Source organism: Callospermophilus lateralis, chromosome 9 (assembly GCF_048772815.1).
Source record: "Callospermophilus lateralis isolate mCalLat2 chromosome 9, mCalLat2.hap1, whole genome shotgun sequence".
Taxonomy (NCBI): Eukaryota; Metazoa; Chordata; class Mammalia; order Rodentia; family Sciuridae; genus Callospermophilus; species Callospermophilus lateralis.
The window spans coordinates 13,524,826-13,547,903 of record NC_135313.1 but is presented as its reverse complement, the minus strand read 5'-3'; the positions used below and the strand labels follow the sequence as shown (position 1 = coordinate 13,547,903).

At 42.0% G+C, this 23,078-nt stretch overlaps 1 protein-coding gene across 1 annotated transcript; it reads right to left on the bottom strand.

The window, feature by feature from the left end:
- Positions 1-1,008: 1,008 nt before the first annotated feature.
- Positions 1,009-21,898, bottom strand: Fam124b (family with sequence similarity 124 member B). The gene is made up of 2 exons (XM_076865826.2): positions 20,928-21,898; positions 1,009-2,353 (listed from the first exon to the last, which is right to left on the bottom strand). Exons 1-2 carry the CDS (start codon positions 21,657-21,659, stop codon positions 1,724-1,726), a joined length of 1,362 nt encoding a protein of 453 aa, XP_076721941.1. The 5' UTR covers positions 21,660-21,898; the 3' UTR covers positions 1,009-1,723.
- Between the last annotated feature and the right edge of the window lie 1,180 nt (positions 21,899-23,078).

Here is a 23,078-nt window from a genome sequence, read left to right as displayed (position 1 = left end):
AAAACTTCTCCCTGCTATGTTTCTCATGGTAGCTCAATAGCTCAACTAGTATAAGACTTTTAAAAGAAAAAAAAACTCATGATACATCAATACCAAAATGAAGTTCTTCATTCTATTTTCTAAGATAAAATTTTAATCTGGAGAAGAGAGATCATGAGAATAAGGAGGTACACTGATGCCTTAAAGACAGAAAAAGTCCATTTAAAAGTCTTGGTTTTGTCCATTTTCAACTGTCCTGGCTTCTACTGTTTTTTGGGGGTTAGGCCTGAGCTCATCTTTCTCTCAAGTTGGGTGTACTCAGTTTCCAGGACTTTAAAAGATCCAGCTCAGGCCTGGGGATGGAGCTCAGTGATAGAGTGCTTGCCTGGCATGGGCAAAGACCTGGGTTCGATATCCTGCACTGAAAAAAAAATCAATATTTATATTTTTATGTAATATCCATCCTAGAAAATGAAGTTCATAGAGCCAAATAACCCTATAAATTAACTAAAATACAAAATCCCAGATTATTTTTAGACATGTGCACAAACCTTAACACAAATAACCCAGCACATAAGCAATGGAGAGCTTTTCCTTTGGAATTATAATTGCAATTCGAAATATGCCCAGTCTCCATCCGCAAGTTGTGAATACTTACTACAAATTTGTGTGGCAAGTGTGTGCCTTGATTGTGAGAGAAGCTCTTGGAGGAGCAGGTTTGGATATCAACATCTTTCTAAGAGCTGGTTTATCATCATTGCAAAATCATAACCACTTTGGGGGCTTGATGGTCACAGAATGTGTATGTACCAGATATATGATGTCTTATTCAAACACAGTGTTCAATAAATATTTGTGTAGTGAATATATAAATGAATGATGTGTATCATAAAAGACTTTGAGGATTAAAAAATGGCCAGAAACAACAAAGTTCTGCTCCAGTGACCCAGCCAATCCAATCTTCCCACCTTGCTCCATGGAGATCTCAAATTATCCAATAATCCTATGTCTTCCTTGGTTTGTTTAAAAAAAAAAAAAAAAAAACAAGCAGCTGGCCTCTTCAGAGTAGGGCAAAAACAAATGATACTCCAAAGACCAGGAAAACCTTAGCATCTAGCATTAATTTTTAACCTGATTTTTCTAACTTCCAGGGTTTCTTCTCATTAAAGGGGGCGGGGGGAAATGTTGCTTGTAATTTTCAAAATACTTTGCATATTCACTCATTCCAGATGCAAATAACTTTAAAGGCAAAATCACAAGAGGGTATGTGGTGAACAAGGGCCTAGTTACCAAAGGAGGTCACATAAAAATTAAAAAGCACTAAAGAATAAATAGTCCATGCTGTCCAGGGAGATGAGCGATGTAACCCAAGAAAAAATGAAAACCAAATTACATACACTAATCAGCTTTGCATAACATTTCCGATTCATTTGCATACAATGCAGTTATCCTGATAATTGCTGAACTCAACACAGGCAGCTGGGTCAGTGAGCCTCCAGGGATCATGAGCATCCAGCTTTCTCCCTGTACTTGTCTGTGTTCCTTTATGACTGGGACAGCAAACCAACAATCACTCCTGAAACCTGCAGAAGTTGAAAATTTGAAATGAAAGCAATACAGATCTGTATGTGGATAGCATGCAGGAGCCCTCAGATGAACAAGAAACAAGACGATTCTGGGTCAGTGATCCATTTCTAGAACGTTCTATCTGATTTTGTATTTTTAAACAACACATTTGTTTTTGCTATATAAAGAATTCTTCTTCTTTTTCTCCTCCTTGGACTGGCAGATGAAGGGAACATCTTGAGATTATCTTCTTTGTACCAAAGTCCCCTTGGCTAGCAAGTGACAAGGGATGGATTCTTTCCCTAAGAATGCCCTTGTTTTTAGAGGTAGCTCCCTCTAAAGAAGAGTCTGGCAAGCAGGATGATGGCTGGGTAATCCACAAATCCCTTGGAAATCTGCTCAGAAAAGATTGCCTCGGCTCAGAATTGATGATGGTGAAGCCCGTGTCAACATTGGTCTCTGCCTCAAGCTTCTGCAGGCTGTTTTCCCGGGGGACCTTCATTCTGACCCTGGGCTCAAGTAGAGGATGCAGCTGGGTGCTTGTGACAGAGCTGATGGCTGGGGATGACCAACCAGGGCTTTTCCATGAAGTGGCACTAGAGCTGTCTGATGCCCCACTGGGCTCAGGGAACTCCAGAGAACGCACCTTGAACCTCCTGCCCCGGATCCTCCGGCTCCTTGGTTCTAGGGTTCTCTGTGCAGGGACAGGGGTCAGCCTGGAGCTCTGATGGAGCAAGCCAGCACTCAAGGTGCCATTCAGAAAAGAAAGTTCGCGGTTCCTAACACCAGGTTCTGGATTCAACTGGACCTGTGAGACAAGGCAAGGAGGAACAAATGAAACAAGTTTTCCACTACCTAAGTGCCAAGAGCACCCCGCCTTATTTACCCATTGCCACACCATGACTACAGCAGACTTTCGGTAAAGGTGATCGAGCAGAAGTCATAGGTACACATGATCATGAGGTATAGGATCAGCATCAGCTAGAAACATGACTTTTCTCTTGCTCTTCTTTTTCTTTCTCCCCAGCCCCCACGCTAACTTTTTGACAAGGACAACATTATGAAACAAAAGGTCACTTGATGAAAACACACACTTCTGGTAGATTCAGTTGTTTAAACTACATAAAGATATTCAAAGATGTTGTTCAGCTTGGATGACACAAAATGATGTATTTCCAACCATGCAAAAAAGAAAAAAGCCACCAAAACATGAAGTGACAGCCCAGATAGGGACTGGGAAAAGAACACACATATGAAGACATGAACTGGTGTGACCAGACTTTATAACAAACAGAGATATGAAAAATTGTGCTCTATATGTGTAACAAGAATTGTAATGCATTCCACTGTCGTGTATTTAAAAATCAAAATTAATTAAATATTTTTTTAAATTCCATTTTCCAAGGTTGTGGTCCTTGTTTTAAACAGTGCTGATATTTATATATCTCTTGGGCTATTCCAAGACATGTGGATACTCCAGGGAGGGTAATAATAATTTGGTACCTTTTATAAACAAATATTCCTTACATTCTTCAGGTACTAGAGCAATGGCTACTATCATGTGGGAAAACAAAAAGGGGGAGCTGCTATGTGGACACTGTGCTTTCTTTCCTGGCAGTTCCACTCTAGTTCCAGTCCTACTGGCAGAACCCCTACCCTGCAGGGAGCTGCATGCTCCAAGTGGAGTTCATGAGCATCTTCTATCCTTGGACTCTCGGGAGCCTCACATCCTACCCCTTACACAGTGCTCTCCCCAAGAGGATTTCTGGACAAGACCATTTTCTCCATCTTGTTAGCAGCCCTTAGAAATTGATATTCAGGACCTATCCCTGCATGGCCCAGTCCTTAATCATATGCCAAAAAGGATGATAGGGAAGAACTCTAAATGCCTCCTGCCAATTGAAAGAAGCCAATCTTTAAAGGCTACATACTGTAACTATATAGAATTTTTGAAAAAGGTAAAATTATGGAGAGAGTAAAAAGATCAAGAAATGACAGGTATTAGAGGAAAGTAGGATAAATAGGCAGACACAGAAGATGTTGGGGGCAGGGAATCTCTTCTGGATGATATTATAATGGAATGCACATCATTGTGTATTGGCCCAAACCTATGGAATGTACAACTTAGTGCAAATGCTGGACTTTGGGTGATGACGACTTGCCAATGAAGGCTCCTTCATGTAACACATGTGCCATCTGGTGGGAGGTGTTGATAGTGGGGAACACTGTGTGTGTCTGTGGGAGCAGGGGAGATTGGAATCTCTGTACTTTCTGCTTAATTTTGCTGAGAACTAATGCTGCTCTAAAAAATAGTCTATTTAAAGGGGGAAAGAGAATGGTACACATTCACCTCCCAAGGCAATAAGGAGAAAGTCAGGATAGTGAAAAAGCAGGTCTAAAATGAGTACACACACACACACACACACACACACACACACACCGGAACTTCCATTGCTTCTTTTACAAGTGGAAAACATTTCCATGAAAGGCCATGTAGTAAATATCTAAGGTTCTGCTGGCCATATAGACCTTAACCCAGCTGCTCAGCTCAGCTGCAAAGCAGCCATAGACAAGACGTAAATAAATGATGTGGCTGTGCGTCAATAAAACTCTATTTATGGATGCTGAAATTTGAATCTCATATAATTTTCATGACATGATTTTTTCCCAATCATTTAAAAGTAATATATATATATATATTCTAAGTGCCAGGGCCATAATTGGCCAATCCCTGCTCTCTCCACATCAATGATTCTCATTCCCTCAATATCTACCTCTATCTCTATTCCCACACACACCACCCTTGCCTTACTTGAAGCCCAATATATGAAGCAGTCTAACTAGAGCATTTTGGGACAGGGTAGACCCAGCTTTTTGGGACTTCCTTCGTTCTGCCCACATCCCCTCCAGTTGTGACTGCTGGCCCCCTCACAAGGTCAATTGGCTTCTCAGGACCAAGTTTGAAAACGACTATTCTAGAATTATTAAATTCTACCCCTTGACCAAACCAGTTCCCCCAGAGAGCTGTGTTTGCCTGAATCCCGCCTCACCCATCTGATTCCCAGAGCCCATGCGATTTAGCCCAGAGTCCAAATTGCACTGAAGAGAGCTCCTGCCAGCATCAGAAACACTCTCCAGAGGAATAAGGCAATAAAGAGAAAGTCAGGAGAGTGAAAAAGCAGGTCTAAAATGAGTACACACACACACACACACACACACACACCAGGGAACTTCGGTTGCTTGTTAAAGAGATGCCCCTGTATCTCCATATGTGGCCTTTGATAAACCCACAAGAGAAATTTCTGTTCCCAGAAATTGTGTGTGTGTGTGTGTGTGTGTGTGTGTGTGTATGTGTGTACTCATTTTAGATCTGCTTCTTCACAATGGAACCACCTAGGGATCACCAAACACCACTGCTGCTTGCTCCTGCCCCAAGCACTCTGATTTCACCAGACCAGGGTGCAATCCAGACTTCAGGAAGTGTCCCATCTCCCTAGGTGCTTCTAATGCACAGTCAAGGTTGGGAAACACTGCATATATCCAGAACCTGTGCCTGGGGTCATTCTCCTGTGGCCATCTGAGTCTTCCTAACTGCCCGCAGCTCACCTCCTGCTCTCACTACTCTCATTCCTCCACCTCATTTCCTGTTGCTATCTCGCTGGGCACTTCCCTTTGCTCTGGTTTTCCCCGCCCCCCCGCCTTTCCTTCTCCCCCCCCCACCCCGCCCTCCCTTCCTGTCTTTTCTTTTCGTCTATTAGTTTTTAATAAAAATATCTTATTACAGGTCAAGAATCTCTTATTCAAATTGCTTGGGACAAGAAGGGTTTCAGATTTTTTTCATGTTTCAGAATATCTGCCTATATGTAAAGAGATATCATGAAGGATGGAGCCAAAGTCTAAACACAAATTTTATTTGTTTCACATACCCCTTATACATATAGCCCCAAAATAACTTTATACAATATTTTTAAAGCCCCTGAATTTTAACTGTGACCTATTACTCAACTAGTATAAAAGTGGTAATTGTTAACTATAAAAATAATTTAATTGAGTCTGGGGCTGGGGCTCAGTGGTAGAGTGCTCACCCAGCAAGTGTGAGGCACAGGGTTTGATTCTCAGCACCACATATAAGTAAATAAATAAAATAAATGTCCATTGACAACTAAAAGATAAATAAATAAATGATTTTATTGTACAAATGTATAAAGTAAAAAGTAAAGACTTGCCCACCCCAGCTTTAAAGAACTCCAAGTTCTCACTCTTTAAAAAATATCTTGCTTATTAACCCTGGCCTAATTAGAGGGGAAAAAAATACTATCTACCATCTATAAACAGGGATCTCCCTTTCACTGGAAAACAAACTCCCTCCATCTTTCAAAGGGCTCAGCTGTCATCTTTGTCTCCTGTGAAATCATTGTATTGTATCTTCTTATTTGACCCAGTGAAGTTTTTTCCTCCTAGGAATGGAAACTGGCATGAGTTTGTTTGTTGTTGTTTTTCATATTCAGAAATCATTCAAGGTTGATATTAGACTACCCAGAATAGAGAAAGAAAGCCTTAAGTTTGACTCTGGGGCTCCTTTTTCATTTTCTAACAACTATCATCAGAAGAGAAGCCTGAGGACGTTCTCATACTCCCAAGTCAATCTCAGATCAGAATGAAGGTTTTCCTGAAGCCACGTCCAGGCCAAGGCATCTCAGTGCAGCCAGGAAGAACTCTCCTGGACCTCCAAAGTCCGTGGACCCCACTGAACCAGCCTAGTGCACCCTCCCCTCGGCTCTGGTCCCCGGTCCTATGGCACCTCACTGGATCTCATCTCCCTTAAGATGCTCCATCTCTGAAAGCCAGCAGGCCACCAGCTCCAAAACTCAGTTCTCCCATTACATCTGCTGTTCAAACCAGCACCATCTTCTGCTTGCTCCTTCTCAATCGTCCCCGTCCCCGTCCCCCACTGACTTCACTTCTTTCCATGGCTCATTGGAGTTCCAAGACTATCACTTCACCCATTTCCTTGCCAAGACCTCCAACTCTCCTGCACTGGTCCTTTTCTGCCACAGTATCCTTCAAAAGCTCCCCTCCTTTGATGGGAGTCAGGATTGGAGTTGCTCACCCACGTTCTCTGAGCTTGCACCCAGGATCCTGTGGGAACACATACACAGCCATGAAGGCTGGCATCACAAGGAAGATGTGGTGTCCAGCTTCACTCAGGCTGCCCTCCAGCCCTCCTGTTCCCACAATTGCTCTCTATACTCATCACAGCAGTGGTTTCAAACCCTCTGAACTGTCTGAATCCTTCAGTGACACACTCTTCCTCACTCTCCCACCAGCTGGATCACCATTTACATAACAGAGAAAGCAAAAGCCATCATTACTTAGCAACCTTCTCCTTTCCTAACACTAGGCTCACCTGTGACTTCACTCCTCCTCTGCACAAGGAAAGGGACCATCCAACCTGTGCTGTGAATTCCATCACCTCCTGCCCTTCCCATGATCGCAACCTAATAATTACTCATTTCTCCCACTTTGGTATCTTGTATGTTCAATCTCAATTTCTCTCTCAATCTTTCTCTTTCTCCTTTCCAACAGCAATTAAACATTCTTAAGTAGCCTCTACCCTCTTTCCCCCTAAAGTTTTCTCCCTCTTCCCATTCCCATTCAAAATTTTTTTTAATAAAATTTGTCTAAATTCATTTTTTCCTACTAACCTCCGCCATGTCCTTTGCCCACAGCGCTGGATTGCCCTCCTACCCATTATGAAATTGCTCTTACCAAGATCATCTACATTGATCTACTTCTACAATCAATCTCCTGGTCATGAATTTTCTTGAGCACTTAGTGGAATTCTACTTTGAAGTCTTTACCTTTACCTTTGTAGTTGTCTTCTCCTTAGCTTTTATGCCCACCCATTGTTTTGGAGTTTCTCCTTCCTTTCTCTTACCTCTTTTCAGTTTTGATTAAAGGTGCCTCTTTTCATATTGGTTCATCTAATGTAGTAGTTACTTAGAGCTGACCTGAGTCCTCTTCTCCACACATACTCCCTTAATCACTCTGAGACACCAAATACCTTCAATTACCATCAAAATGATAAAGGCTCCCCAAAGTACAACTACAGCTCAGATCTGTCTTCTAAACTTCACCTTTACTTGTCCAGCTGCCTTCTGTGCACCAGCATCTCAACATGCCCAGAATCATCTGGATTGAATTCACCTCTCTCTTCACAACAGATCCGTTCTGCTTCCTCATTTCTGTCTCAGAAGATAGCAATTGTTAGTCCCTATATTACTCAAAAAAAGAGTCCTTCTGCTTATCCAGTATATACCCAGGCACCCATTCCAAAAGACTCTGCCTTCTAAAGAGCACGCAGATCCTCCTCTTTCTCCAGTCTTACCACCTTTAACCCCAGAGTGACTGCACCAGCCATTTACCTCCCTGTGGACCCTGTTCCAGTCTCCACTCCAAGAGGAAGTTTGAAAGCAGATGTGATGGTGTCAGCGTCCTGCTTCCCGGGCTTCCTACTCTTCTTAAAATGAAATCCAAGCAACCTTCTCCTTCCCTACAACCAAACTCACCTGTGACCTACTTTACCTCTCACAGTCTGCCTCCATTACTCCAGTCTGATAATTCTCTCTCAATCCCCACATGCTGAAATTTAACTTCTTTCAGTTCCTTAAAGATGATTTGTTCTTTCTTAATGCCAGTGTACACATAGATTATTTCTTCTATCTGGGATGGACCTCCTCTAATCCTTCTGCCTGAAAACTCTACTCATGTCAATTCCAAGTTTACCATCATTTCACTTTGTAAGCCAACTCAATATCACCAAATTTGGGTTAGAAGCTGCTGAATATTGACTCACATGTACCAGCTATGGGACTTTGAACTGTTACTTAGTATTTCTATGCCTCAGTTTCCTTATCTGTAAAAGAAAATAATAACAAGTGCCAACATCACTGGATTGTGGTGGAAGATAAATAATAACAGTGCCTGGGACACAGCAAAGCTCTACATGGACTGGTTCAATCATCATCATTAATGTTATCAGCAGCTCTCACAGCAGCTAATTCCCATGTCTCAGTACTTACCAAACTGTTTGTCCTTGACTATTTATCCCTCTGTATTTTCCCCCTAGATTTTGCCATCCAGAACAGCAGGGATTGTGTACAATCTCTTCATCATTATATCTCTGGTACCTAGCACAGTGCCTAATAAATAATAAATAATAACTGAATATCTATAAAGTAAGGCTTAACATTTTGAAGAGATGAAAAAGTATAAATTTTTGCACAAAGAAATGAATGAAAAGGGACCATCTATAAATTTGACCCCTGGTTATTATTAAGTAGCTATAAAGTCCTCTCAAGAAAATTGAGGGGTATAGCTCAGTGTGGAACATGTGCTGGACATGTGCAAAGGCTGGTTTAATCCTCAGCTAAAAAAAGGAAATAAGAAAAAATTCAAAGTGACTTGATATTATAGATGGACGTTGCTGCAATCTTTTTAAGAGAGGAAAATGTCAACTTTTAAAAAAAAAGAAGTCTAAGATTCATAGACCATATGGCAAAAGTGAGTGCAACATTATTAACATAGAAATGCAGTTGTGTGCAGTTGGAATGGATTTCCAGGAGAAACATAATGCTAAGTGATTGAGACGAATCTCTTGAGGAGAAATAAAACTCCTCTTGCCAAAAAAACAAATTGAAGTGCATTTGTAGGAATTCTAGCTATTTAGAGCTCTTCTTTCTAAGAAATGTTTGTGAAATGTTATAAATTGAGGGTAGGATTTTCCAAGTTCAGGGAACATTATCAACTATCATGAGGAACAGGGAAATCATTTTCACCCATTTATGACTCTCACCTCCTCAAAAAACAAGATAAAATGCATCAGAAAAAAATGATTAAACATGAAGGGAAAGCAATATTGTTTCTTACTGAAAATGATTTCAAGAGAACAGCCAAAGAGGATTCCTCCAACACTGGGGGAAATGATTGCATGGAAAAGAATTATGTAGATAATAAGAAACCCCCAAATAGTGCCAGATTTATTTCAGAGTTGAAATGAGTCTTTTCCAATTAACTGATGTTTTAGAAAGTACTAGATCAACTACCCAAAACCACTGATATCAACCTGCTATTATGATTTAGATATGAGGTGTCCCCCACAAGCTCAATTTTGAAACAATTCAATGTTCAGAGGTAAAATGATTGGATTATGAGAGCTGTGACATGATTAGTGAATGATCCCGCTTGAATGAATTAACTGAGTGGTAAAGGTAGGCAGGAAGACGTAGGTCAGTGGGAACGTGATTTTAGGGTTTATATTTTGTCCGTGGCTCTAGCTCATTTCTCTCTCCCTCTTGTGAGTGCTCCCTCTCTTTTTCTCCTTCTCTCTCTTTCTCTCACCCCTTCTTGGTTGCCATGTCCTGAGCTGCTTCCCATGGCCACACCCTTCCATCATGATGTTCTGCCTCACCTTTGACCCAGAAATATGGAGTCAGCTGACCATGGACTGAACCTCTGAAACAATGAGCCCAAATAAACTTTTCCTTCTCTAAATTGTTCTTATCAGGTTTTTGGTCACAGTGAGGAAAAGGTGACAAAAGCAGAAATTGGTACCAAGAACTGGGATTACTGATATGCCTAACATGACCATGTGTTTGGAAGCATTTGGTTTGTAGGAGTTGTTTGAAAAAGTTAGGAGATGAAATTTGGAGAAGACTTACAATGTAAGCAGAGCTTAATGAGTGATTCTGGTGGGAGATCAGAAGACCAAAGTGCTAACAGAATTGTGGACAGTAAAAACTGGGCTCATGAGGATTCAGAGAAGGAGGACTCTATTGGAAACTGGATTCGAGGCTACTCGTGTTACATTCTGGAAAATAATTTGTCAACATTTTACCCACATCCTTAGACTTTCTATGAGGCTAAATTGAAAGGTGGTGGACTAATTTCTGGTGGAGGAAATTTTAAGGCAGCACAGCATTCAGGTGATAGAATGATGGTGGTGGCTTTTAACCACAATTTCTGTAATAATCAGAAGTAAAATACAGAGAAGAAAGATTCAAAAAACTTGCAATTTGGCCATAAAAAAATGTGTCTAAAACTGGGGCCAAGAAAGTAATGGTTGTTGAAGAGATTGCAGCCACTAAAGAGATTCTAAGTATTTTACACAGAGGCAATAGAAAAGATGGCTCAAGAGCACTGCAGGCATTAACAAGGCCACATCTATCTCAGGCTCAAAGTTGTAAAAGTTAAAATTCCTTTGAGAAGAGACTTTGGGGCATCCTGCTTGCACAGGCGGGAGGGCAGAGAATAGAAAGTTGTTTCACCATGCTCCGGCACTCAGAGGTCACTGCAGCCATGTTTCCAAGAAGCCTGGCTACTGCTTGAGAACGTAGCAGACCTTGGCATTGTTCACATGGCACATGTTCTTCAGGAATTCAGATGGTAAAGTTAAGTGGTCATGGAGGCTTCCACCAAGATTTCAAAGGAAGGCCTAGGGGACCAGGCAGTGTCCTTCAGGGTGAGGCTCCCTAAAGACAGCAGCAGGGAGGAGAATGCGTGAAGAAGTGAGAAGGGAGCTGAAACCACAGTGGAGATTCCCAAGATTAAGAGGTGTCAGCAATGTGGAAATTTTGCCAAAGAAAGCTGCAGGATTCAGGTTGAGACAAGCCAAGAGAGAGTTATTTATGCTGCAACCAACAAGGATATATGGGCATAACTACACAGCCCTTTAGAGAGAACATCACAATGCCATGTTCCCCAGATGCTGGACATGGCACTACAGGACTTGTTTGTCCAGCTGGATTTCAGTCTTGCTTTGGTTCCATCCCTTCCTTTTATGCCCCTATTTCTCCATTTGGAATGGAATTTTTGCTCTGTGCATAAGCATACATGCATTTCACGTCATCTCATCAACAGATGCTTAGCTATGTTCACTTTTATGTACTTGATTAGTTGTTTGAAATAAAAGAATATAAACATTTCATAAAATACTGAAAAAAGAGAGTCATAAAGTTCTACATTATATGATGTAAAAATGGGAAGATACGTAATCAGTTATGTACTACAAAGATTTAGTGTGAAACATTCTAGTTAGGAAAAGGAATTAACAGCCCTTGAGCTTCACAGAAGGTTTCAGTGAGGAGCATAATTTGGTCATAGCCTTAATGGTAGATAATTGAAGAAGAAATGCAAGACTTCCTTGGATACCATATAGATCAGGCAATACACAGATACAGGTATACATGCAATGGAATATTAGTCATAAAAAGGGATGGGCTTATGATAATGGCTACAACACGGGTGAACTTTGAAAAATTATGGTAAATGAAATAAACCAGACATAAAAACATGTAAGCTGCAGACATAACCACATGATTCTGCTTTATATGAATCACCTAGTGTAGACAAATTCACAGAGGCAAAACAGAATTTTTGAGGCTCCCAGAAACTAGAAGGAGAAGGGAGTGGTGAGTTTGGTTTCATGGATGTAGAGTATGTGTTTGAGATAATGAAAAATTCTGGAAATGGATAATGGTGATGGTATTATAATATTGCAAATGTACTTAACAATATTGAATTGTATATTTTAAAAATTGGTGTTTGTTTTTTGTTTTGTTGTGTTTGTTTTGGGTATTGGGGACTGACACAGGGGTACTTTACCACTGAGCTACATGTCCAATCCTTTGTATTTTTTGAGACAAGATCTCATCAAGTTACTTAGGGCCTTGCTAAAGGTTGCTGAGGTGAGCCTCGAACTCATGATCCTCCTGCCTCAGCTTCCTGAATTGCTTGGATTACAAGCATGTGTTACCTTGCCCAGTTTTGTTTTTGTTCCTGTTTTGCAGTAACAGCGATTGAACCCAGGGGCACTTTACCACTGAGCTACATCTCCAGCCCTTTTCTATTTTATTTTACTGTGTATTTTGAGACAGGGTCCAAATTGCCATGGCTGGACCTCAAACTTACAGTTCTGCTTCAGCCTTTCCCGTGACCAGTTGCTGAGATTCCAGGTGTGTGCCGCTGCACCCCACTTCTAACAAGGTAAATTTAATGTTACATGTATTTCACCAAAATTTTTTATAAGAATTTTTTAAAAGAAAAAGAGGTTTTGTAAAAACTTTTAAAGATCAAAAATAGTGAAGTTTTCTTATATATATTTTGCCACAATTAAAAAAATAATTAAAAACAAGCACACGTGTGGAGTGAGTCCAGAATTCTGGAAAGAGGGGAAAGAAAGACAGTGGTGGACCAAGAAAGAGGCTGCAAAGGGAGACGTCAGGTGGCCCTGAATATGAAGGCTGTTGGGAAGCCGAGCCAGGGGTCTTTGATATTATTTGTTTACCTTCTTTTTACTGAACTGAGAAGGAGCTTAACTCAGACAGTCATTTACAAAGGTTTTGTGACAATAGCGTGCAGGATAACACAGCAGCCTGGAGCCAGAGCAGAGAGTTAAAATGCCATAATCATAGTGCACATTTGAAGCCATGGGGGCCTAAAGCAGGAAGGTAGGAAGAAGAAAGGACTTCAAAAGAAAATCAGAATGGTGGGTGACTGACTAGATGTGGGGTTTCTGCAAAAAAAAAAAAGAAAAAGAAAAAGAAAGAAAGAAAGGAGGCTTTATAAATAACTAGTGTTTCAAAACCTAGAAAATCTGACTTTCAGAGTTAGAATAAAACAGCCACCCTCGGCACTAGAGAGGTACATATCTTGTGCTCTTAAAAAAATAATACTACATATTACTTAATCCACCTACCATTTTCAGTAAAATCGATGTTAAATCTCCTGATTATTTTTCAAAAATGGAATTTCACACTCAAGAGATGAAGCTATATCCTTACAGAAGCTTCAGGTTTCAAGAGACCTTACAAATAACCCAGAACAGTGCTGTCTAACTCAATAGTCACAGACCACCGGAGGCTCTTTACATTTAAAGTGTTAAAATTAAATAAAATTAATAATTCTGCTCTTTAACCTGACTGATCACATTTCTAGTACCTAGGAGCCACATGGGGCCAGCAGCCACCATATTGAACAGTGCAAACAGAATATTTTCATCATCACAGAAAATTTTACAAGACAGCCTAAGCCTAGGAACCAGTCTCAATTGCAGAGGGAAAAGAGGTATTCTTGTGTGAAATGGAATCTTCTTCAAAGACACGTGGCATCTCTGCTCCCTGACTGTGTCTTGGAAGCTCATGTGGACTCTGCCTCAGGCTGACTGCAGGGGACCCAGAGGTGAGGTGAAGGGCTGCTAAAGGATGCAGAGGCTTGAGCTCATCTGGAAGAATGTGTTTGGCAAACCACCACCAGTTGTTGAGACTGGAAACCCCAGATTGTAATGATGCAGGGCAGACATGCTGAGGGAATTGATCTCTCCCACCCAGATCCCAGGCATAAGAAACCATCCCTGGGCATGGGAGGTGAGGGAGATGCAAACTTTCCCATTTCAACCAACTTAGGAAGAAGATACCCTAGCAAAAAAAAAAAAAAAAAAAAGGCCTGGAAGGTGAATATCAAGGGGTGGGAGTGGGAGGGAGGCATCTTCCTTCCTACTCTATGAGTTTGGCCTGAACCTCCTTTTGTGGAGGAAACATGGGGAACATCTATAAAGGACCTAACAGTCACATCTTGGCCTGGGAGGAGACTCTGAGAATGTTGACATCTACTGGTCTTTGCCGGTTATTCTTCTTGTACAGAATTTGTCTTTTTCTGCTTTATCCTCAAATCTTCAGAAAGATCTTATTAAAATTATACCCCAGTCCCAGTAGGATGGTAGAAACCTTCCCATAATCCCAGGGGGTGGGGGTGGCAGTTACCATTGGAGACGGGGCCTGCCGTAGATGGTGGTCTCTCAAGGGTGAGGTCAACACAACAAGAGACCCGTGGCCTGGTGAGGCAGCCAGATAGAAGAACCTCAGAGACTTGCTTCAGCGTTCCTAGGCCACATCCTTGGACTACAGGACACCTACAGACACGCTGGCTTCTGTGGCATCATGATTTTATTCTCCTGATTGCTCCTTCTCAGTTTCTTTCACTGGTTCTTTCTCCTTGCCCCATCTTGAAGTATAAGGCATTTTCTAAGTCCTGTTTCATCTCTTTTCACTTTATAATCTCTTTATTGATAATGTCACTCCTTCCTAGGGCTTCGGTCACCACTTGCAACCCTCAGTGGCCACTGACTGTGGAATGTCCTCACCTGAATCACCTGCAAACACCTCAAACCCAATGTGGCAGGACTCATCATCACTTCTCTCTTCTTCACCCTCTTTGTCTAATTCATTTTAACTCCTATCAACGCAGCTGCTATTTAAATTATATGAATTTCCTATTTCAAAACTTTGCTGGCTCTTAAATGGTCAATTAAAGTTACCTCAAATGTTCAGTCTGTTCTCCACGCAATCTTATTTGATGGTACGGGAGTTACTGTTCTAAGTTACACATTATAGACATGATCGTGTCTGCCTCCTCTCTAGAATCCTGAACAAATGCCTTTCTTCAAATTCTACTTGATAACCTTCTGCACTCATTCTCAGGGGACCAAAAATCGTTCTCCTAAATTCATTTGAACTCTCCACCCCACACTCAGCTGTAATCGATTCAGTCATCCTGCAAGTCACATGTCCTCCATTTCCCATATGCCCCTGGTCATTTTAAGCTTGCCTTTCCCTATTCAGATTTATCGCAGGTCACCTGGTACTACAGGCACAGATGGGGAGATGGATCCACACCTCACTAGCCTGGAAGGGCAGTGTGACATCACACAGAACATTGAACCAAAGGGTAACAAAATGTTTAGTCAGCTTTCCCCACTATAACAAATACCTGAGATATCAACTTATAACAAGTAAGGTTTACTTTGGCTCACAGTTTTGACGTTTCAGTCCATGATCAGTTAGCTAACTCTGATGCATTTGGACCTGTGACAAGGCAGCACTTCCTGTCAGGGAACTATGGTAGTGGAGCATAGCTCCACCTCATGGGTTAGAAGTGACAGAGAGGAAAGTGCTGGGGACCCAATCTCTCCCTCAAGGTCATGCCTCCAATGATCTGAAGACCTCCCAGTAGGCTCTATTTCCTAACGTTTCTGCCACCGCCCAACAGCACCAAGCCAGAGACCAAGGCTTTAAGATGTGTGCCTCTGTGGAACATTTAAGATCCAAACCATAGAACAACAGCATGGCAGCCTCATCTCCCACATGGTCACAACCGATAAAATTTGCTGGAACTTTTCAAGTAGCTTCCAGGAAGGTTTTATCCTTCTCATTTATGAAGTTTCCCCAGTAAACATCAAACAGAATAAGTCATCTATCCTAACTCAGCGACCTGGAAACCTGAGTCTGCATGGAGTCCACACTGGGATTGCCCAAGGAAGAAGTGGGTAACAGCAGGTAAACAGGGCAGAGGGACCATACATATGTAAATTTGGTGAGGGAATCTATAAGAAGTACCACGAATGCAACTTTGGAGCATGGGGCTCAGCTGTGGAAAGCTGAGAATCAGCAGCGCTGACCTACAGATTCTGTGTGTGGTTCATTCTTAAACAGCTTATTTGATTGAGGGCAGGGTTTAACTTGCAGGAAGTTTAAAAATGTGGGGGGCATCATTGCCCATTCTACTTTCCCTTAACACACACAGGCATCATTGCTTCCACCAGTGACAAAAACACAGGGAAATGTGGCTGTGTCACTATAGTATGCTGTTTTTAAGTCCTTTGGGGATCCCTGGGTCAAATTGTAGTTCTGTTCCAAGTTTTTCAAGGAATCTCCATACTGCTTTCTATATTGACTGCACCAATTTGCAGTCCCATCAGCAATGTATGAGTGTGCTTTTTCCCCACATCCTCACCAACACTTATTGTTCTTTGTATTCTTAATAGCTGCCATCTGACTGGAGTAAGATGAAATCTTAAAAATAGTTTTGATTTACGTTTCTCTAATTGCTAAAGATGTTGAACATTTTTTCATACACTTGTTGATTGATTGTATATCATCTTCTAAGAAGTGTCTTTCAGTTCCTTGACCCATTTACTGATTGGGTTATTTTTTTATTTGTTTGTTTTTGGTGTTAAGTCTTTTGAGTTCTTTATATATCCCATGAAGCCACATCAATGTTTATAGCAGCACAATTCACAAAAGTAAATTGTGGAACCAATCTAGATGCCCTTCAGTAGATGAATGGATAAAGAAACAGTGGTATACATACACAATGGAATATTATTCAGCATTAAAAGAGAATAAAATCATGGCATTTGCAGGTAAATGGATGGAGTTGGAGAATATTATGCTAAGCGAAGTAACCAATTCCAAAACACCAAAGGCCGAAGGTTTTCTCTGATATGTGGATGCTGATCCATAATGGAAATGGGGGACGAGCATGGGAGAAATGGAGAAACTTTAGATAGAGCAAAAGGGAGGGAGAGGAAGGATGTGGGCATGAGAGTAGGAAAGATGGTGGAATGAGATGGATATCATTATCCTAAGTACATGTATGAAGACACAAATGGTATGACTCTACTTTGTGAGCAACCAGAGATATGAAAAATTGTGCTCTATATGAGTACTATGAATTAAAATGTGTTCTGCTGTTATGTATAACAAATTAGAATAAATAAATAAATTTTTAAAAAACACACAGGGAGAAAGTAAAGGGACTGCAAAATGGGGAGAGAGAAGAGGAAATCCGCTCTATATGTACATCCACTAAGAATTGAAGCTGCAGGATTAAAACAGCCCAAATGAGAACAGGGTTCAGAACAGGGTCTGGCCCAGGGTAGGCACTCAATAAATATTTGTGGAATAAATAAGCATGATTCTGAGAAACATCGGACAATCTGCAGTGATGAAAGATCATAGACACTAGTATTGCTGTATGTACATACGTGACTGTATAACCAATGTGATTCTGCAACCTGTACACTCAGAAAAATGAGAAATTATTCCCCATTTGATTCAAATGTATGATATGTCAAGATCATTGTACTGTCATGTGTAACTAATTAAAACAAATAAAAAAGAAAAAAAAGATCATGTGGAATGGATGCATACTGCAAGGTAGCTTGTGGCCTTCTGACAAGCACAAGTCACACCTCCATTGCTTTTGCACGGTCTCTGGGAATTTCTACGTTACCAAACACCTCCACATATGTTCTCTCATTAGAGTCCCATAACAGACTATGCATGTCAGTACCATTCGTAGGATCCATCAGTGACCACTCATTACACTTAAGGTTATAATTGAACTAACTTATCAAGGAACCCATTCATTCATACAAGAATGTATTTGCCCATCACATGGCACACACTGGTCTAGGTCTCAGCTTCACAGGAGAAAACTGGAAAAGATTCTTATATCCCATGGCAGACCATGCTCCCAATGATTTGGCCTCTGGCCACCTGCTTATCATCCCCCCAGCCCCCGGCTCCTGCCTTCACTATAGCCACACAGCTCTCCAGGCACTTTGCTGGATGTGCCCTGCTATGGAAGTGCCCTGTTGGCCCTCTGTTTGGAATGCCCTTCCTCCTTTCTGCAGCTGGCTACTTGCTTCTCTACATCCAGCTCATGCAGGTCAGCCATTGCTCCTCAGGAAAGCTTCTCCATGGCCCCTGGGTCTAGCACCCCACACACTCAGGCCCCTGTGCACACATGCCTCCATCCTGGCCCCAAGGAGGGATTGTCTGTGGGAGGATTAATCTTAGGTTGTGGTTTTCCCTTGAATAGATTTTATTTTCTTGTATTTACTGGACATGAATCATTTGGAGGCACTAAGTAATTGTCTCTTCTGCTCTGATCTTCACTGGAGAAACTCTCTCTTCCCTGAGAGTCCCGGAGGCCAGTTTGACTCTGCAGTTTAGGGTAGAAAGTAGGGCCTTCACCTCAGGACTAAAGGAATCCACATGGTCCCATTCTTCGGAGTGTAGTTACTGATTTAGAGAAGAGAATCAGGTCCAACTGGGTATGATTAGAGTGGACCCAGGAATTTGGTTGGACTATTGTGGGCACTCAGAGCCTGCTTTTGTCAGCTTTTCCACCACTGTAACCAAAAGCTCCAAAAAGAACAATTAGAGAAGGAAAAGTTTATTTTGGATCACAGTTTTAGAGGTTACTAGTCCCTAGATGGCCGACTCCGTAGCTCTGGACCCAAGGAGAGGCGGCACATCATTGCTGAAGGGTGTGGAAGAGGAAAGAAGCTCAGTAAATGAAAACCAGGAAACATAAAGACAGGGTCCCCCTCACCAGGGACAAAACATAGCCCTCCAAAGGCACACCCCGGTGACCTAACTCCATACCCTGCCTGCCTACAGTTACCACTCAATTAACCCATATCAGTGGATCAATGTACCAATTAGGTGAAGCCTCTCACTACCCAGTCATTTCAACTCTGAAAATTAGTGCATTATCCCACATATAAGCTTTTGGGGGACACTTCATATCCACACCAAAACAGAGCCCGTGTGAAGAATGTAGTCCCTGGGGCTGTTGGCAGCCCGCTGGCTGAGGGCAAAACCAAGAGGAAGGTGGCAGAGCTGAGAGTCGGATCCCAAGCATGCTGTTTAGGGCCTGGACTACTTACAAAGCCAAAATTTTCACCCCCTCCCCATTCCCTTTCCTCCATTCCCAGAAAGCTTGGCCTGGACTTTGTATTCTGAAAAATTCACTCCACTGTAAGAGTCAAGCGGAAACTACAGTATGCTGTCTTTTGTGGTGTACTACAACCAAGCCTTTGTGCACTTTCCTCCAGCACTTTTATGACAAGAAGCCAGGGCAGAATTTTCCAGAAGACACTCCCTCGTTTTATTTGCATGTCATGGAGGTGGTGGGACCAAGCAAGGCTAGTGTTTTGGAGTGGAAAAGCGGAAATACAGGAAGCTGGGAGAACTCTGGATAAGACCAGGAAGGAGTTAGTGACTCCAGGTGGGCTTTGAGAATAAAGGACAAATGCAGACTCCTGAACATTCCCCAGAGGACGGGGGCTAGTTCCATATTCTTCATGGTTTTTCGCTTTTAAAAAAAAAAAAAAAAAAAACCCTTCTACTCTCTCCAAATCTGATTCAACTTTCCATAGTAACTAATTGTATAAGCTGTGGTTTCAAAGAAAACACCAGTTAGCCTTTAAAACAGGCATGAGTAAGAAGGCGTCTCCTGCCCCACTCAGGCATGTTCAGTTTTTGTTTGCCAGGGAGGCTGACTTTAAGTTCTGGCAATTAAAACTGAAAGAGAAACTTCAGGTGCCTTAGAAATTAGACAGTTGTATAATAAACAAAAGAAAGTGCCTAACCGTATTTTGTAAACAAGAAGGTAAATAATTCAGAAAGCATTTAATGTAGAATCAGTATGATTCATGTTTTATTAACTAGGAAGTCAAAGCAATGTCAAAAAAATTAACTAAAAGGAAAAACAAGTCCTACTGTAGTCTGTCATTACTTTATCCAATAGGACTTACAGGGATTTCTGATCATTTCTCAAAGACAGATGCCATGGAATATTTTGTACTAACCATTGCATATGTCCCTGTGCCTGCTCACTTACACACCCATACATACACTCAGAGCCCTAGGATGCAGCAGGTAACCACATGGACTTTGAAGTCTGATCAATACTTCCTAAGCTTTATCTTGGGCAAGTAACTGAACTCAGTTTTTCTATCTGCAAAATGGGAAAAAGCAACTTCCTAGATGGTTATGAGTATTAAAAAATTATCAATTTAAAAACTTTAGGGCAACATAGAAACAACAATAGATAAAATAAAGTTTTGAGCACCATCTTAAGGATGTGGTTGGTAAGTATTAGGGCATTCTGTGCAGATGAGAACCTTTGTTGCAGGCGGATGGCAATATCCTTCACTGAGGTAATTAAGAAACTGAGACCCAAGGTCACATAGCTATTAAGTGGCAAAGCTCAGCTACCACATTGAACACGTAAGAGACAACAGTGATATACACTAGCTGTGTTTGGTTTCAATAGGATGGTTAGGAAAGGAGGTTTTAATTTTAAGATTTGAAGAGATCCTAACCATCTAACTTGATTTGTAGTAAAATTTGACAGTGATACTTAAAAATTAAGTCAATAGTATTGCAAATTTCTCAAGTGTGACTTTCTTACCTGTCACATGAGCATACTTAATTAGATCAGTGGCTCTTACTTCCACTGCATATTAGAATTGTCCAAAGAGCTTTGTTTAAAAAAAAAAAAAAAAAAAAAGTCCCAGAGATTCTGGTCTAACTGGTCTAGAGTGTATGGGAATTTTTTGAAAACTCCCAAGGGCTTCTAATATGCAACCAAGGTTGAGAACCATCAGACTAAATCAACACTCATACCTGCTGAGATGTAAAACTACCCAGTTCCATGTCATGTACAAGACCACAAAGGAAGAGGAGAAATACCTGCAGCAGAATCTTGTTACCATCATAGTCCTGCGTCTGCCACCTGGTGCTGCTGATGGGAACACACGGGTTGGGTAGAAGAGGCACCAGCTGGCCGATCTCTTGAACCTTGAACTGCAGCACGCAAGACTCTTTGGGGTCCACCGAAATTCCCAGGGGCAGCTGCTTCAGGGAGAGCTGCAGAGCCAAGTTCTCAGTGGTGTAGAGCACAAAGAAGCAGAAGTTGCTCTTTTGCAAAATGGCCTCTCTCTGCAGGATCATCTCATAGAGTCTGATGGCGTCCTCGTAGTTGTCAAAACTGCAGTACAGCGTCACCCTCAGGATCTCGGTGCCACAGTGCACCTGCCTGACGCCCCAGACAGGCATCTGGTTGTCCAAGCTGTAGAACTCCTGATTTGCAAGGAGGTAGGGACGAAGTCTCCCCTGCACATCCTGCGTAGGGTAGCACTGCCAGGGTGGACGCTGCAGGGAGTCCAGAACACGAAGCAGCCGCTCCTCTCCACGGCTTTCACGCAGGAAGAGCAGCACAGACATCCCCGGGAACCGGGACCGCCTCGGGTGGTGCCTCTCGTAGTATTTCACTGGTCGGACGCGCTCTGACACCAGGAAGAGGCGCATCCCTGGGCAGATGCAATCCAGGAGCTGGTCCAGAGCCTGCTGCAGAAGCGAGCCATGCCCAGAGTCAGCAAGGAGGTGTACGGTCACGGCCAGCGGCTCCTGTGTCTCATCCATGGTGGAGCGAAGCAAAGCAAGTGTGCAGGCCGCTGCTCAGACTTCTGAGGTCAATGAAGGAACCTGTGAGGCCACCCTGGAGTCTCACACAGAGCCTTTGCCCACCACAAAACCTTCAGCTCCAACAGTTCCTTCAGAACTCGGCCCCCAGGCAGAGAGCACACGCTTGGCTGCCCGTGGATGCACAGGGAGGGAATGTCACATGGTTATGGACTCAGGAGCCTCCGCTACACACTACATCAGTGGCTCCACGTCACCCGGCCTGCGCCAACTGCTCATTTGGCTCTTTCAGGCATTCCCCAGGGTTTCTGTTTGACCTAAAAACCTATAATCCTGAGAACCACCCGAATGGGTGGTTCTTGCAGACACTCGGCAAAGGAAATGACCAGGCAGAAAGGCACGGAGTCAGCCCTGATAGCCATCTGTTTAGTTGAAAAGACATCCACTTGATGGAGCCACAATGGGCTCTGACTTCCTACTCACATCTCCTGGTGTTTACAGTTAGCCTGCCAGGCCACCTGAATACAATGACTTCTTTAAAACAATTCTCAAAACTTGAACCCTTGCCAGTTCCCCCCCCCCACCCCTTTGTCTTTTTTATTTGTTTTTGAACTTTTTATGCTAGGACAAAGAGAGAGAAATATTTTATCTAAATACAAAAATAAGTATTTGCTCTACAGAACAGTCTGGATGTACTAAGAAGATATCAAACAACAAAATAACCCTTGATTCATACAAATTCCTTGGAAAGAGATTTACAAATCAACAATAGTAATTGCTTCTATCTCTTGAGGATCTACTAAGTGCAGTCATAAACTGTTCAAACCCTTCATATCAATTGATTTAATCACCCTGCAAACTTAAAAAGAAGGTAACATTAGTCCCCAGTTGCTGGAAGAAATTGGGACATAGAAAAACCGAGTAACTGGCTTACAATCTCTCAGCTAAGAAGTGGCCATAAGAAGATTTGAATCCAGGAACCTAGAGGTCCACATCCTGCACTGCCCCTCTGGGGCCCAGAAGGTCCAGCCTAGATTTTCTTCCTACTGGGAGGGAAAGGATGTCTCACCAATTTCTAGTTGACACATTTGTGGGAGACTGTGAGCTGCGAATCTAAAATTGAGTGGTCCTCCATCAGAGTGTTGTCAAGCTTCGAACACAATCTGCTAATGTGTCCTAAATAGTAATTCAAAAATCATTTGCTATTCCAATAGCTGTGCTTCTTAAAAGGTGTGGACAGGCACATTTTTCTAAATGTAATTCTTTTTAAAAAGCAATTTATTAACACCATAATGGAACACAGTGTGACTTTGCTTTTTAAAAATTAAGAAACTTTTCAGATTAAAACTATAACTTGTTCCAACTTTGATTTTATATAGGTGGATTCCTTTAGTAGTACAATAACTAACTTTAAAGTGA

Excerpts from the sequence above, each read along its gene's own strand:
- Fam124b (XM_076865826.2), bottom strand. The coding sequence starts at position 21,659 with ATGGATGAGACACAGGAGCCGCTGGCCGTGACCGTACACCTCCTTGCT. Across the intron at positions 2,354-20,927 it reads GTAACAAGATTCTGCTGCAG|GTCCAGTTGAATCCAGAACC; the intron begins GTATTTCTCCTC and ends CTTGTCTCACAG.